Below are 16,151 nucleotides of genomic sequence, written 5' to 3' on the forward strand. Positions count from 1 at the left end.
CGTTACTCTTCGCAGATGATACCCTGCTCATTTCTAGGCCTCCGATGGGACTCCAAAACTTAGTGGACCAGTTTAGGAGGGGCTGATAAAAAAAATCAATATCCCCCCCCCCCAAAAGAATTCATGGTTTTTAATTGTCGCAAGTCTTTTAACCGAAGTATATAACTGGGTTCAACTACACTAGAAGAGGTGAAACAAATTAATTACATAGGGGTGAGGCTCACTAACACACTATTATGGTCATCACAATTATTAAAAAGCCAATTTTTGCTGCAGCCTGTCGGGACGGCTTTAATTAAAAAATTAAGAAAGTCAACTTATAGACCATTGAACCCAGCAATTCAAGTAAACCAAGCAAAGGAAATAGGAGCCGCACTTTATGGCGCGGAGCTTTGGGGACACGTCAATGTAGCCGCCATCGAAAAAATTGAATAATTTCTATTAGATCAGTGCTGGAGCTTCCCCAAAATGCACCACTCATACCAAAGCGCTTAGACTTGGGCATGAAGAGCGTTGCTCACGCAATCGCTCTTTGGCCCTTAACTTTTTGGATGCGTATATGGGTGAATGATTGTCCATTGCCAATGAAAGAGTCACTCCAAGAAATACTTTCAATGGACACTAGAGGGTGTGTCCAGTGTTTCAAACATATCAAGCAATGGCTGGGTCAACTTGGCATGAGCGACCTATGGCTAACCCCAGGTAACATTCAGAAAAACTCGACAAATCTCCTTAAAAAAAAAAAGATACTGGAGCCACGTGTAGGATAGTTGTCTAAATAGGAGAAATGCAGGGGAATGGACAGATTTCTCAATTTCAAAGATAAAATGCAGCAAGAAGATTTCTGGAATCGAATAGAGCCACCATTCGCAAAATCACTATATTTTAAATTTAGGTATGGTATTCTTCCTATTAACAGATTTGTTAGTAGCTAGAATGGTGTCAATATTCCGCCCAGCAGCCCAGGGTGTGAGGCTGCACTCGAATCAGAAGTACATATCTTATTCTTTTGCCCCATGTACAAACAGACAAGAAGTACCTGGCTAATTCCAATCTGTCAAATTCTGGCAGCAAACCGTCTAACAGAGATTGTCAGAATTCTAAAAAGCAACAGTACAGAATATTTAGTCTTTGGTCTGTCCTGATACTTGCTTCACACATGGACAATACGAAGTAGAACATTAACATTTTTTAATACTAAATAATTATGTCCAGTGCTGCAAATACATAAAGTGCAGGGAAGATAAATCGTGTGCGTGGATAGGTAATCTTCATGGGACAATAACTAAAGGGAACTATGATATGCAACGTTTTACTATTATCCTGATTAGAATATGCCAGACACCTTAGTGTAGCCAAGTACAATTGTTTAAAGATATGGCTACTGGTTACTGAGAATGCCATATAAAGCGACGATGGGACTTTAGCATGTGATGGCTCAAATAACAATGCTGCTATTTCTATAATTTATATTTTTATACTTGTGACGACAAGATTCAATTGTGAATTTACTGTACACATTGTAATTTTAGAATGATTTTGTCATAGATGTTTTAAAGGCACTAGCTAGCACTAGGCAGTTTTTCAAATAATAACATATGTACGGTTGTTAACGGAATGTTATTATAAAGTCCACGGCTACATCCCTGAAGGAAACAGCTACCAGGATATGTATTGCGATCTGTAATGAAGGATGAGGTGTCAGATACAATGCTACCAATAGTATATTTAACCATGAGAATTTGTTGTGAAGCCGTTTTTATTCTCTTTCCTTCTTCACCTCCATTTTTAAAAATGCTCGTTTGAAATGTATTGTAAATTGATGTGCTTTTCCTGTTTTTTATGATTAAATCAAATAAAGATATTTATTGATCTATCATTAACCCTGACAAAAAGACATAGTCAAAAGACCCTATGAAAATAAAGCCATTTGGTCTTATATCCTTTATGCCCTATAAAGTCTCCTCCTAGCCAGGGCTGTCCTGAAATTACACAGAAAAATCCATCTCCCATGGAGAAAGCATAACAAATGTTCTTATAAAAAAAAGTTGAAGACAATAGTAGCTATTGGCACAGAAGCAGTTTTCACAGGAAAAAGAACTAGAGAGGATACAAATACTTCTAGAATATAATATATATATATTGACATGAGTAAAATAATGAAATGCCTAAATAGCAACAAAAGAAAATTCATATTTAAAGATACAAAAACAAAGCCAAATAATCTGCAGACAATACTGACATAACAGTATGGAACTACAGTGGGGTCATATCATTTAGGAAAGCGACAGCCATGCAACCCGTCAGAGTAATGCAAGTCGCCTGAGTCACCACCATTGAGCAATGGTAGTAGAAAGTTGAATAAGATATTAAGTTTGGAAAAGAACGTTGATAGCCTAGCTTAGTACGTGACTTTACTTTTATGAACAGAGACCCATCTATAGATGATCTAGAAAAAAGTCCCCAATACTGAAACCGGAAACTTTAAAGGATTACATCATAAAAGAATCGGAATGGTCTATAAACAAATATCAATTTGTGAATCTCATCTAGGGACCACACTTTGCAAACTGTGAACCCAACCACCAGCAACTAGAGACAGGTAAATAAGGAAAAGAGTTGTCCCTCAGAAGAGCAAAGATCTTGTATGTTAGGAATAAAAGTCTTCTACAAAAGGTAGAAGCTATGAAGCCAACACCTCTTCCCCCTCGAAGACCAACCTACATGCACACCTTCATAGACAAGAAAAGGTACACCATTAGAGGTAAATGTCCTTCATAAAAGAAGAAAATCTTTAGTAATATCAGACAGTGTTCTAGCAACCCAAAAAGAGTCACAAAAATTAGGTATCCTTCATAATAGAAGGAAAATAATCGCCTGAGAGACTACATCATAATCCCAGGAAACCAAGCAAACATGTTCAATGAACATGTACAAACCAACAATGTCTACACAAAGGGACATAAGAGCCAATCAATAGCAATGGATATAAGACAGAACCTGAAGAGCAAAACATATAAGGCTACATATATCAAACAATTTTGCATTTACAAACGGTGCAAATTGGTCAATTCACCCGTTTGCGAATGCACTTTCAAGATGTATGAAAGGCTTTGCATTCACAATTTTAGCTAATCGCAAAAACTGTGATTAGCTAAAATTGTGACTACAAATAGGGAATCACAATTTGCGAGTCCCTTAGCACATGTACCAAGCATTTTCTAAATACTAACTGTGCATTTAGGAAATGCTATTACAATTAACGCATAGTCAATGGTAACCATGCGCACATTTTTAAAAATAGAGTATGTATGCGCTTTTCATGTGCACATTTATTTGGGGGTGCTTCAGGGTGGCCTTAGGCCCAGGACACCCTTGGTATTGCAATACCTAATTTGTGATTACCAATTACCAATGCAAAATCATTCGCTCCTATAGGCCTTTAGGGCCATAGGAACGATTGGATTACTATTACCTACTAGCGATTACCTTATTGTATTTGTGAATCTTTAGGAATCGCTATTAGGTAATCGCTATTTTCTTACATACCATTTTGCATTCCTTAAATTGCGATTACCTAAAATTCGCTATTTAAGGAATGCAAAATTGATTTTTGATGCATGTGGCCCGTGGTGTCAAAGCTCACAAGATGATAAGCTTTTGGTTAATAACGTTCCAAATTTACCATAAGTAGAGAACTTTTACCATCAATCATAAGTAACATCATCGATCACCTAAATGTAAGGAAGTAACAGGAGAAAAGCAGAATTCACATAAACCAATAATGTGGCCTACTAGTAATTTTCTGTGAAAATACCAGAAATAATTTGTAATAGACACCTTCAGTGCTGTACTATCCCATCAACAGCACCTCAGTCTATTGACGTATGCCCATACATGAAGCATAAGGTCACACAAATGCCATTTAAAAGAATATTAGACATTTTATCATATTAACCAAAACTATAAAGAGGGCCATTGTACATAAACCATTCATCAAAAGGCAGATCGTATACACTGAGACTCCCCAGGGGCACACATTTTAAAAGTAGCTAACAAGGGGGGCCAAACTTCATGAATCTATGATATCCTACATCAGAGAAATAACCGGACCCAGAGGGTAGAACTCTGCACACTCAAATGTGAGACTAATAGTGCACAAGCTGAGCAATCCCAGCTCAACACATATACATTTAGAAATACTCACCACAGCATACAAAAGATACTCCACATCGAGTATGGTACATAGCAAGAAGGTATCAACTCTTGAGCTGGAGCTCTTCTTCATAGTAAAACAAACTGCAAGATTTATATACCAGGCCTTAATTAAAAACTCAACACAAAATAACAGCTGAAAACCGGTCATCGACAGCGCTGAAAGAGAAAGTCACGACTTCTGCACCAAGCAGTAAATAATAATCAAGAAATGTACTTATCGTAGAATATACTTTGAAGAATAAGACTTTGCTGAAAAGAATTCCACCAGAACATTCAAAGACATGCCTATGTGGCTTTGTTACACTGACTTGATTTGTGTACCAAATGTACACAATCAAACAGCATATCTTCCAGGCTATCCTGTACAGGCTCTGAAAAGCCAGACTGATGCAGCTATGCATGTCTGCGCAGTGCAACTTACTGAGCCATAGCTCCACCCACGGAACAATGGTGCCATACTACATTTTATGGTGAAAATCTGCCCAGAATACATGCCGGGTTTAACAACCTCAATACCAAACGGATGGAAGAGAATGTATTCCTCCCACAATGTTCTAGCCATCTGGTGGAGCCAAGGGAAGGACACTAGGGTCCTGCGAAACTGTAGCAGCCTAAACCACCATCCCTTTTGTGGCAGGATGTCACAAAATTTAAACTGGGTCTCCCAGGGTGTGTCGATGCCTATGGACCACAGTCTAGTCAACTGTAGCTCCCGTAACCGGTTTCGACCATGCTCCTAACAAAATGTCAAACAGAGACTCATTATAAGGGAGGAAAGGCTCCACTCCCATCTCACTTTGGTGAAGAATATACACCAAAGTGTCTGTGGATAATTCCACTGAGGTAAGCTGGCAACCTAAGACTGCAGCTGCCCACCTCAATACCGCATCATAAGAAGAACTCTCCTCCGTTGACATACCAGGTGGAGAAACTAAATCGTAAACTGGAGAGGACTCTAGTCCACTAGCCTCCCCCAGTTCAGCCAATTTTCCTCCAAAGGAGGCTGGACAGTATGGCCAAAAGGGCTTTGACACCCTATATTCTCACACTCCCCTGTCAAATTGTGCATTCCTGTAGGAAAAGCAGGAACAGGTTGAATAAGGCCAGATGGAGAGTTGCCCAAAGCGGACTGCTCCATTCCAACATCATTTGCTGACCCGACGCCAAAGGTGTGAACCCCGAAGGGCTGTGCACTGGTGCCACCTAAAATTCGATAACAGATTTGGAGGATTCAATTGTCACTGAGGGCAAGCCCGCCAGCTATGATCCCGTCAGGGCACCTCCTACCTCCTTGGGACCAGAAAGTGCACCAGAGGGATAATGAGGCCCAAAAACCTTATGCAGGGAAAAGTAATATTCATGCATTTGGGCAGGTGTCGCCCCGGCTCCAAGATATTTAGGGAGGTGCATGGTGGACTTCTGTGAATGCTCCACAACCGAAGGTTGGGAGACTGCGTTTGACTTGCATACCAACTGTTTGAGCTTTGGAGCCCCGCTAAAGGTTGGCAGCCCCTCACCCGAACGGCTCCTCATACAAACTGCTGCCAGAAGATGTCTCTGATGCGCTCTCAACGCATTCGGCCAAAGACACTGACCGGAACCATACTCCTCAGAGTCGTGGTGTTCTTCAAGGCACAATCTGTCTGTCACAAGGTCCATAGGATTTAAACCCAGACAACATTGCAAAAAAGCATACTGTTGCCTCGACAAAATGTCAAGATGGGTCTGAAAAACGCCTTCCTAACCACTCCGGCTCTGCGTTGAAAGTGAGGAAAACATGGAACGGATGTTGGCGAGGGAGATTATGTCACATCCGATGGACAACGTTGATACGGGAAAACATTTATTGATCCAGTCTCGCGCCTGGGAAAGATTCTAAAGTAAGGAATCTGCAGCTAGATGTCTCTATCAAATAGTAGTCCAGTCAGTAAATGAGAGCTTGCTTGGTGCGCCCAAAAATGTTACAGAACAGGACCTACACAATCAGGGATAGGCCTAGGCCTCTGTGAACATGCTAAATTAGCCTGACGCCTGAGCAAAAAAATCAAAAAGTCAGTATACCAGCAGGCACAATCTATTAGGTTTTTAGGGCAGGGGAACACTCCTGTTTACCATGCAGGGGTACATTCGATCTCAGCAACCCCCACGCTGTACACTGCAGCTATTGGAGCAGGAAATGAGGTAGGGAATGTTTTCTCCTGCACAGCAATTCCTTAATATCTCGAGTGTTGGAACGGAATCGCATAGGGCAGAAGCTAAAGGTTGGAATGTCATAATTTGCAGCCTCCAGTAACTGAAGTTGTTACCTTGCAAAGCAGATGATGTTCACCAGATGCATGTATTTGGTGCAGATGTCTGGTAAGTAGCCTGCCTTAGGTGTGCTTTCTGTGCAATTCCACTGAATAGGCATACAGTAGCCAGCTTTAAAAACGATTAGCTTTTGTCTGTACATGATCCCTGCCCAAGTGAAACTAGAAGCTAAAGAGAAAATACAAGATGGCTGCCAGGATTGGCACTTCAGACCCCAAAGTACATCTAAGATGGGGACTGCCAGGAGGCAGCCTGGAAATAGAGAACCGAGTAGAACGGCTTGTGATGGTCAGGGCACAAATATGCACAGACCTGGCGATCCTCTCGATACTATAAGACTTTGCCTCCCATCTACAAGGCGACTTGATTGGGCCTCAACTGTGTCACGTCCAAATGGAAAAGCCTTGTGGACGACATGTATGTAAGTTAACAAGTACTTAACTAGGCTGCTCATAATATGAGATCAGCCTCTACTCCTATGGTCCTGTTGAAAGCCACTGACCCGTATGGGCTAGTAACGGCTGAAACATGTCAACCTGGTGCACTAGATGTGTAGGATTAGTATTTCTTCCTTAAGACATCACCTTCTTTTTAGCCTTATCCCTGTCCCTTTTTTATCTTTATTAAAACACTTTTAAATAATCTTTGGACGGAAGGAGGCATGAGTCTGAAGAAGCTGTTTTTCCGGGTATAAGATGTTGTAAGGAGGGTTCTCCGAAAGGGCTTGAAACGCATTCACCCTCTTGGCCGATGTAATGGCCACTAAGAAGCCAGTTTATGAGTTAAAGAGTCAGAGCGGACAGTTATGCAGGGGCTCGAATGGGGAACATATGAGAAACTTTAGGACCTAATTAAGGTTCCACTGGAGCATGATAAAAGGGGTATGAGGGAACAAGTGATGTAAGCTCTTAAGAAAACATGTTACAACGGGTGACTTAAATAGTGAGGGCTGATCAGGCAGTCGGAAGAAAGGAGATATGCCAGAAAGAGAACCTTTAACGGTGCACAATGCAAAGCTAAAGACAGAACAAACACCCCCGAGAAGGGGGCTGAAAGTGGGTCAACATCACAAATGTCAGGAGGAAGCTGAAAGGCATTCAACTGTTGCTACTCAATCTCCACACATGAAGTGTGCATAGTTTCGAATGCAGGACCCTGTCTTGCTGCTGCGACAGTAGGTACTCCCAGAAAGGCAGCCTGATCTGAGGACAGATGTTCAGGCTCAGGAGTTCAGGATGCCAAACTCTCTTTGTCCCGTCTGGAGCCACTAAAAGGACTTGGGCACGGTCAGCCCTGATCCTCTTGCAAAATTTTGGCCAGGATCGGTATCAGTGGGAAGTCATACAGGAGTCCAAGTTTCCAATCTAGGCGGAACTCCTCCTCGAGGAAGAGATGCTTTGGAAATTCCAATGCGCAGAAGAGCCGACATTGGGCGTTCTAGGCGGTGGCAATAGATCAAGCTAAGGTTCTCCCCATTCTCAGAAGAGACCTTGTGCCACCTCTGGGTGTAGACATCATTCGTAATCCACAAGGCATCAGAGGCCAAGTTCACCTGCCCTAGCATTCAGAGATTCCGCCAGGAGCAGCTTCACAGCCAGAATCTTTTCCTGTCGCTCCCGCCAGATCAAGGGGTGCAGGGCCGCCTGGCACAGGGTCCACAACTCCACTCCATCTTGTTTCTTGCAATACCACAGGGTGGTGGTGTAATCTGTGAACCCCAGGACCAACCTATGTAGGGAAGGGACGCTTTCAATAGGAAGCAAATCCTCCTAGGCTCCGGAAGATTTATGTGGAGTTGGGACTCCATCCAAGACCAGAGTCCTCTGATTGTCACCTCTGGAGGCTGGCTGCCAAACCCAGAAGCAATGCATTTGTCACAACTGTCTGTTCTGTGTCGGGAAGGGAGAGTAGTCTGTCGCTGGTCCAGTTGCAGTTCGCTAGCCACCATTGCAGAGATTTTGCAGTTGCATTCAAAATATGGACCAAGTCAGAGATTCCTCTGATGCAGCGCCCACTAGGAATTTAGGTCCCACTGCAGAGCCCGCATTTGCCCTCGGGTGTACTTCACCAGCAAGATGCAGGAGGTCATCAGACTCAGCAGCCTCAGAATAAGTCTCACCAAAATCCAGGACAGAGCCAGGTATGACTTTTGCATGTTTATAGTGAACCCCAGCGAAATCAGAAGGTGTGCTGTAGTCTGGAGGTTGCTGAAGAATGCCTGGGGCAAGCCCACCTTGAGCAGCCAGTTGTGGAGGTAGGGAAAAATTATGACCTCTTTCCGCAGATGGTGTGCTGCATCCACTGCCATCACTTTCATGAACACCCGGGGCGGGAAGGGCACTGGTGAGACCGAAAGGGAGCACAACGAACTGGAAATGCTCATGTCCTATTGTGAATTGCAGGTAATATCTGGGAGTTTGCAGGGCAGGTATGTGAAAATAAGCATCCTCCAAGTCCAATGCTACTATCCAGTATCTAGGGTACAGGGCAGACAGAACCTGAGCCAAGGTGACCATCTTGAATTTCTCTTTTTTCAGCAAGGTGTTGAAGGGGCATAGATCTAGTACAGGGCAGAGGCCGCTATCCGTTTTTGGCACCAGAAAGTAGCGGGAATAACAACCGTGCCCTACTTCAGGCTCCTTTGGCCAACAGAGCCCGCATTGGCTGATGGAGCAAGGAGAGAGAGTCTTCAGTCAGCTGTTCTGGTGATGGTAGAAAAGATAGAGGGGTTTTTACAAATGGAAGGGGCATAACCCAGCTGCACAATGTGTAGCACCCACTTGTCAGAAGTGATTTTGATTCAATGGGACAGGTGTTGCCTGATCCAGCCGCCACCAGGATGGTTGTGCTGGGTGGAAGGCTCACTAAAGCAGCTTGGAGGCCGTGGCAGGAGGAGGGGTGAGGAACTGGACAGCGTGCTGGGACAGGATCCCTCACCCTCTGTGGGATCTGTGATCCCTGCCACGAAAAGGCTGGTATGCCTGCTGGGCTGGTGGGTAAGGCTGGTATTGTAGACACTCATAGGAGACACAGGAGGTGTGGCATGCAATTATAAAGAAGCATTTGGAATGCAATAGGTCTCGCACTTGCGCGAGTTTAAGCTATTGGCATTGTAAATGACAATGCCTTTTATTTATGTTTTAAAAACCAAAACATAAATAGAAGGCATTGTCATTTACAATGCCAATAGCTCAAACTCGTGTAAATGTCATGTAATTCGTGAGTGAGGCATGCCATACAGATGCACACCTGAATCAATACATAATCCATAATTAAGTCCCTACCCCCTTGAATGTGGTGTCTTTTTAAAGGTGTGCCAAGTCTGCAGCCTTTCTTAATTAGGCTGTACATTTATATGTGGGGCTCTTCGATACCTGATTTTTGGCTGTGTTGCTTTGCATTGCTAGGCAGTTAAGGTAAACAGCAGCCTGCATGTGGCCGTGTTTGTACAATGCGCCTGTTACTCAAGAAGTCATGGTGCATGCAGACACTTTGGTTACAACCGGTAACGTCAAGATTTCTTGATACAAGTATAAAGATTAAAAGATTGCCTACACCATCAGCAGGATAGCTTTCCTGCTCAGCTTCTAGCTGGTCACATTCATGCTGACGTGGGCTGTGTTCACATTCTCCTCAGGCTTGCAGGCCACGCACATTTTTTTTGAAGCATATAGAAATCACAACATAACTAGAGCCCTTCTTTCAGTGGTCCTGCCACTTACGATACGTCAGTCTTCAATACGTTCTGTACGTAGGGGAGGTTGTGGAATGTTTGTTACTGTTTTGCATGTTTTCCTTCCGGAACGGCTTTGGCTGGTCATGTACACGCCTCTGCATTCCAAGATGCGGAAGCCCTCCTTACTGCACTTGCTCTCCTATAGACTTTGCTGTGTTTGTTTCTGAATTCCTCTCCTCCTCTGTTGAACTTGCGGCAGTAGCTGGCATTCCTTGGTCCTGCGACCACCGAGACTGATCTATTTCATGTGTTTACTGCGCTACATTTAAGCTCTTTTACCGTAATCCTCCTTGTGCTGACAGCGCCCTGATTTAGGGTCTGTGACTGAGTTCAGCTTCCGTTATTTCCCAATGTAAATAGTTTGCATATGGCAGGTCAAGTCTTCCAACGAGCGAGGAATTAAATTTTACTCTCTTTAAAAAAAAAAACAGCTGCGCGTGAGGCTAGAATATACACACAGTTGTTGCTGAAGTAAAATGCCATGGACTCCAGTTTGGGGGAAAAAACAAAAAAAGAGGTCCCAAGCTTTCTGCAGCTTGACCTCACTTGAGAACTCTGCCTTTCTGTATAGCGAAAAGTAGACCTTGTATGGACGGACATAGGTGACTGAAAAATGTTTTAAGTAGTAAAAGAATGGCACTTGAATATATTCTGGTTGGGTTTGGATGCTTCTGGGAAGTACTGCTCTAGAAACAAGTGATCAGAAAGAGAGGTCATTTAGCGGCGTGTGTGAGAGGGTGAAAACGCTCAGCACAGATGATCCAGTTAGAGTTAATCACAGCAGCAGGTGATGCATGGACACCGGAAGAACATTGTAAACTATCAGCACAGATGTGAGACAGGCCAGGCTGGAGCTTGCTGAATCATTGGGGGGCGGGGAGCAGAGAAAATACACAAGAATGAAATGGAAGCCAGCTCTGTGCTCGTGAAAGGGGCGCAGCACTGAATATCCACAATTATCAAAAGAAACAACCCAGCAGGAGCCAAGGAGGGGTAGGCACCAGTAAACAAGGCAGCAGTAACACAACGGTGGCATTAACCCCTTTGCCGCGGGGGGGGGGGTGGGGCAGCGCTGTGCTCGTGACGAGCCCAGCTCGTCATAAGGCACAGTGGAGCTGTGCTCATGATGAGCTGGGCTCGTCACGACTCCGCCCACTGATTGATTCTCCTGCACAGGCGGGGAATCAATTACACGTGGGAGTGCCGCGACCGTTATGACGAGCCCAGCCCGTCATGAGCACAGCTCCACTGTGCCTTATGACGAGCTGGGCTCGTCATGCGCATGCAAGGGTTTAAGAGGAGGTGGGATGAAGAGTGTTATATTTGAATGTAAGCAGGGAGGGCTATGAAGTTAAACACAGACAAACAGTAACAGAGCAGGAAACCAAGATGGGGGAAAAAAAAAAAGAGTCCCCCAAAGAACAGATAAAGAGTCATGGCAGAATGAGACAGTACTATGTCCCTGCTCTGTGGAAGGAACAGAAGAAAGACAAGCAGTGGCTTGTCTACTTTTGAGCTCATCATCACTGAAGACTACACAAATTTAGTAAATAGTGGTAGACTCTTAGGTTCACTATACAGCCAAATCCTGGGATTTTCCAAGAAAAACATAGGAAATAGGATAGCACCCTACCTAAAACAATCATGTAAACTATCCAGACTGTTTTTAACATGGTAATATTCGCCATCTATTAAAAACTTACTTGGATCCTACAGATATTAAAAGGTTTAGGCCCATCTCGTTGGCACTTTTTTCTAAGCTCGCTGAAAAACACAGTCACCCTAGAACTTCAGAAGCACCGAGCTGGTGATTACTTCGGCTGTTGACTATCTGAGAATGATGGGAGACTGGGCGACGGAGATGTCCTAATATTCAAGGACCTTCTTGTAACCTTTTGACACCATTATAAAACAAATCTAATCCATTATCTGGCCTCTTTTGCAATAGCTGGTACTATCTCCCTATGGATTACTACATTTTTGGCTGATGCTTTTCAGTCATTCACCTTGGCCCTTTTCGCTCCAAATCAAAACCCATTTTATGGGGAGTTCCTGAGGGTGAAATAATCTCTCCTATGCTATTCCAATGATATTTCTCTCCCTTGCTACAAAAGTTTAGAGTGAAATTCTATTTTTATGCAGAGGACACTGCCGCCTGCCAAGATACAAATAATTGTCCTTGGAATAGCTATGATCTTTAGCTGGTACTACAAGCCATCCAGGAATTCACGAGGACACATTTTTAGGCACTAAATCTGGGCAAATCCAATTTTCACTCAGCTATAATAAACTATTAAAATTCAGAGGATGTAGAGGTCATATCATTGAAGCTACAGCAGTGAAACCCTACAGTATTCACTAGAGGGCTTCCCTATAAAGGTCCCCACCTCTGGCTGATGCAAAGGAGCGTCCCTGCAGCGGCAACCTTTCTTTTGTGAAGGACGACAAGCACATATATTCCTTTCATAGATCGGCCTTCAGTGTAAAAAAACACCTATGGCACCTAGTTCTGTTGTTTCCTACCCATTTGCACTATTTTTAAGTCAAAGATTAGTTTAATATAGAAAACCTCGAGTGAGGTATCTAGATGGTCTGCTGCTTAATTCAGAATTATGCCTAGTTTTCAGAAACTCTCACTTTTCTGAGTTCACCCAGGAGTTTCATACCACTTTACTACTTGCAAGTAGGAAGTAATAACAAAAAAATGAAATAAGGACCACTACTTACAAAACTGTAAAAACTGTTTTACTTTGCCCATTTCTGAAAGCTATGTAGAGAGTGAAGTTAGCACAGCAAACCTTTAGTTGATGTTACAGGTAGAAAAAAACACACATTTTCTTGTACAACGCTTTTCCCATTTTTGGTTTAAATTTTTTTGTCCTTTTTACTGTTTTCGCAGGTTTCTCTAGGATATATTACAAGCCCAGAGATCCTTTATAATCTCAGACTAAAGACATAAACATCACCTGGATGTCTTTTGTAGAAAAAGTTATAATGAATTAACCAGGAACTGTCTGAATTGGCTATAACCATATGCCTCAGGAGCTAAATAGTGGGGGATGTTGCCAGGGGCCTCCCTAAGTCCCACACTCTTCAACATGTATATGTCCCCTTTGGCATATTTGGTTGAATCATTTAACATCTAGGTCATCTCATTTACAGATGAACTCAAACTCCTGCTCACATATGATGAGGGTTCTATAATTGCAGAGGATGCAGTTCTGCCATTGCAGGCTCAGAGGCCCTGACTTAATGTCATAGCAAGGATTTGCAGGGTTAGAGGTGACCATTTTTTGATTGGTGGAATTGCTAGCTTAGGAATGGACTAGACATTGTCTTCCTCCTGTGCCATTGACCCTAGATTACCCTGTAGGGGTTCAACTTGACAGTTGAAGTCTCCTCCACCAATTTCCAAACTCCAGCAGGGGCTGATGCCAAATGTGTGCTTAGCAATTCTGGGGTTGTAGAAAAATTGTGGAAAAATCCGGGAACTTCCCAGAATGTCAGAGATGGGAAATTATGAGTTCCTCCATACAATGCTTCCAATGCAATCCATTAAGCATTGGCAAAGCAAAAACACAAGCATACTGGGCAAAAACATTAGCACGAACCGCTAAATGGTCGGCACCTGGTAGCATGAGAACTACTGGCTTGCCAATGCTCGTTGGGGTCGATTCTTAGTCTCTTGCAACTCTTTAAATGCAATAGTCAGGCAGGTTTTTGGAGTGGGCAACAAGCATTATTATCGATTTTTGCATAAAGACAGACAATGTTAGGCGCATTCTACCCGAAGATTTTACCTGGGCAGACTCTTATCCTCTGTTGTCTGGGATAAAGTCTCCATTTCCTCATTGTTCAATCCCAGTTCTGTGCCATAGCTCTGTTGCACCAGCTGCCAAAACTCCCGCTTTGTCAGGGTCTGAAAAGAACAGAAAGCACATGGCAGGTCAGGATTCACCTTCTACTTCTACCAATTTTCAGTCATCTACTACACTGCAAGTTCATTTGAAATAAGCTCAATGAACAAGTTACTTACCTTCGGTAACGCATTATCTGGTACAGACAATATCTAGCTGCAGATTCCTTACACTGACGCATGGGGAATTCAAAGGTAAGGCATTTGCAGCTAGAAGTCTATCAGATCATGCCTTTATTTTTAAAGCAAGCAATCACCCTTACATCAGTATGGTTAATAATGTCAAAAGAAACAACACAGTCATAGAAATAGCAGCAACACTGAATAGCTAGTAATATTTGAAGGCCCTAGAACTTCAAATGAAAATGGCCACGAGGGAATGGACGGGATCAAGTAGCTATTATTGAGCCGGATCCTGAATCTGGACTGGCCCGGCCCCAGTGAAATATCCTATATTTGACAGAGTGTAATTTGCCAACTGGGGCACGTACAGCAGTGCCCGCATGCTGTCCACTTTCTGATGGAACAGCAACTAGCAGCAGTGAAAAGACTTTTTTTTCACTTCCAGCTGAGCCCAAAACAAGGGCCTGATTTAAAGGGATCAGTCTACATTTCGTTCGACTATCATCCTGACTGAGAGGTATCTGCAGTCAAATACCTAGATGTAAGTACACACAAGAGCAACAAAAGCACACAGCTTGTTATCCCTTCACAAGTACTTAAGCGGCACTAAGATTTGGAGGCAGGTTTTTGACTTTGTTCAACCCCTGCATATAAGAGATATGCACCCACTTCAAGAATGTCAGATGTATCCCTCCGTGTGAGTAATTACACAAAGCACGATTTAAACAGCACAAACTATTTTATTCTTTTAAAGGGCTACTCATTGCACTGTAGGGTGTCCAAACACTTTTATCATGCACACATATTATACAGAGACAACAAATCATCCAAGTGTGTACGTCAATATGCAGGATGTGTTAGATAAAGACAATGAGTGTTACAAGTTGTAGGAGTCACATTTCGGCCTTTTGGCAGGCATTATGTTAAGAGAACAGCACAAGCCCACATATCAAAGATTAAATCTCCAGACGGTCACCTGGACGACCTCAGAACGCAACAAGCAACATGAATTCCACCCATTCTTTACCACGCTCTATGGGGAGGAACCCCCCCACAGGATGACCTTGAATCTTTCTAAAATGCCTGTCCATGGATTTCCCTCACCACTCACCATACACACTTGGCAGAGGCTCCAATGACACTGGAAGAACTGCAGCGGGCACTCACAAGCCTGCCAGTGGGCTAGATCCCTGGGCTGGAGGGCCTTTGGGTTCCATTCTATTGCATCTTCCTCCCTCAACTACAAGAACGCCTTTTACGCCTCTTCAATTCATTCTTTGATACCACGGGCCTCATCTCCACCATGTCTATGGCGGAAATGGTTCTTATCCCTAAAGCAGGAAAAGCCTGTGTGCATCGTACCATTCTATCACTCTACTCAACACTGGTGCAATATTTACATGAAAATCTTGTCAAATCGTCTGGAGCCATATTTACCCGTCCTGGACCAGGTTGGATTTATACGTCAGCGACAGGGCGCAGACAACTTATGCCGAGTAGCGCATCTTGTTTAGAAGGCCCACCGCTCTCTCTAGAAAAGGCCTTCAACCGGGTCAATTGGGTTTTTTACACTGCCCCTTTGGCACTGAGTTAACGCCCCACTCTCCCCACCCATACACATACAGAGGGGCACCAGACAAGGCTGCCCGCTTTCCCCGCTACTTTTCGCCCTGGCGGTGGAACCACTGGCGATAACTATACGCTACACTTCAGATATTAAGCGCATCCCCTTGAGCGGCTTAGAACACAAGGTCACCTTATATGCAGATGACCTTTTACTCACACTGACAGACCCCAAGATCTCCCTGCCTACATTGGTATCCCTCCTCTGCTCTTTTGAGGGGCTCT

General features: G+C 43.5%; 1 protein-coding gene across 5 annotated transcripts in view; it reads right to left on the reverse strand.

Annotated features, from left to right (window-relative positions):
• GRAMD1C (GRAM domain containing 1C) overlaps positions 1 to 16,151 on the reverse strand; it is a 1,366,575-nt gene that overhangs the window by 641,938 nt on the left and 708,486 nt on the right. For all 5 annotated transcript variants that reach the window (XM_085621077.1, XM_085621075.1, XM_085621076.1 and 2 more), the window contains one exon: positions 14,065 to 14,183. In XM_085621077.1, the coding sequence (XP_085477203.1) occupies positions 14,065 to 14,183 (119 nt within the window). The remainder of the gene's footprint in view (positions 1 to 14,064; positions 14,184 to 16,151) is intronic.

Source organism: Triturus cristatus, chromosome 8 (genome assembly GCF_964204655.1).
Source record: "Triturus cristatus chromosome 8, aTriCri1.1, whole genome shotgun sequence".
Taxonomy (NCBI): domain Eukaryota; kingdom Metazoa; phylum Chordata; class Amphibia; order Caudata; family Salamandridae; genus Triturus; species Triturus cristatus.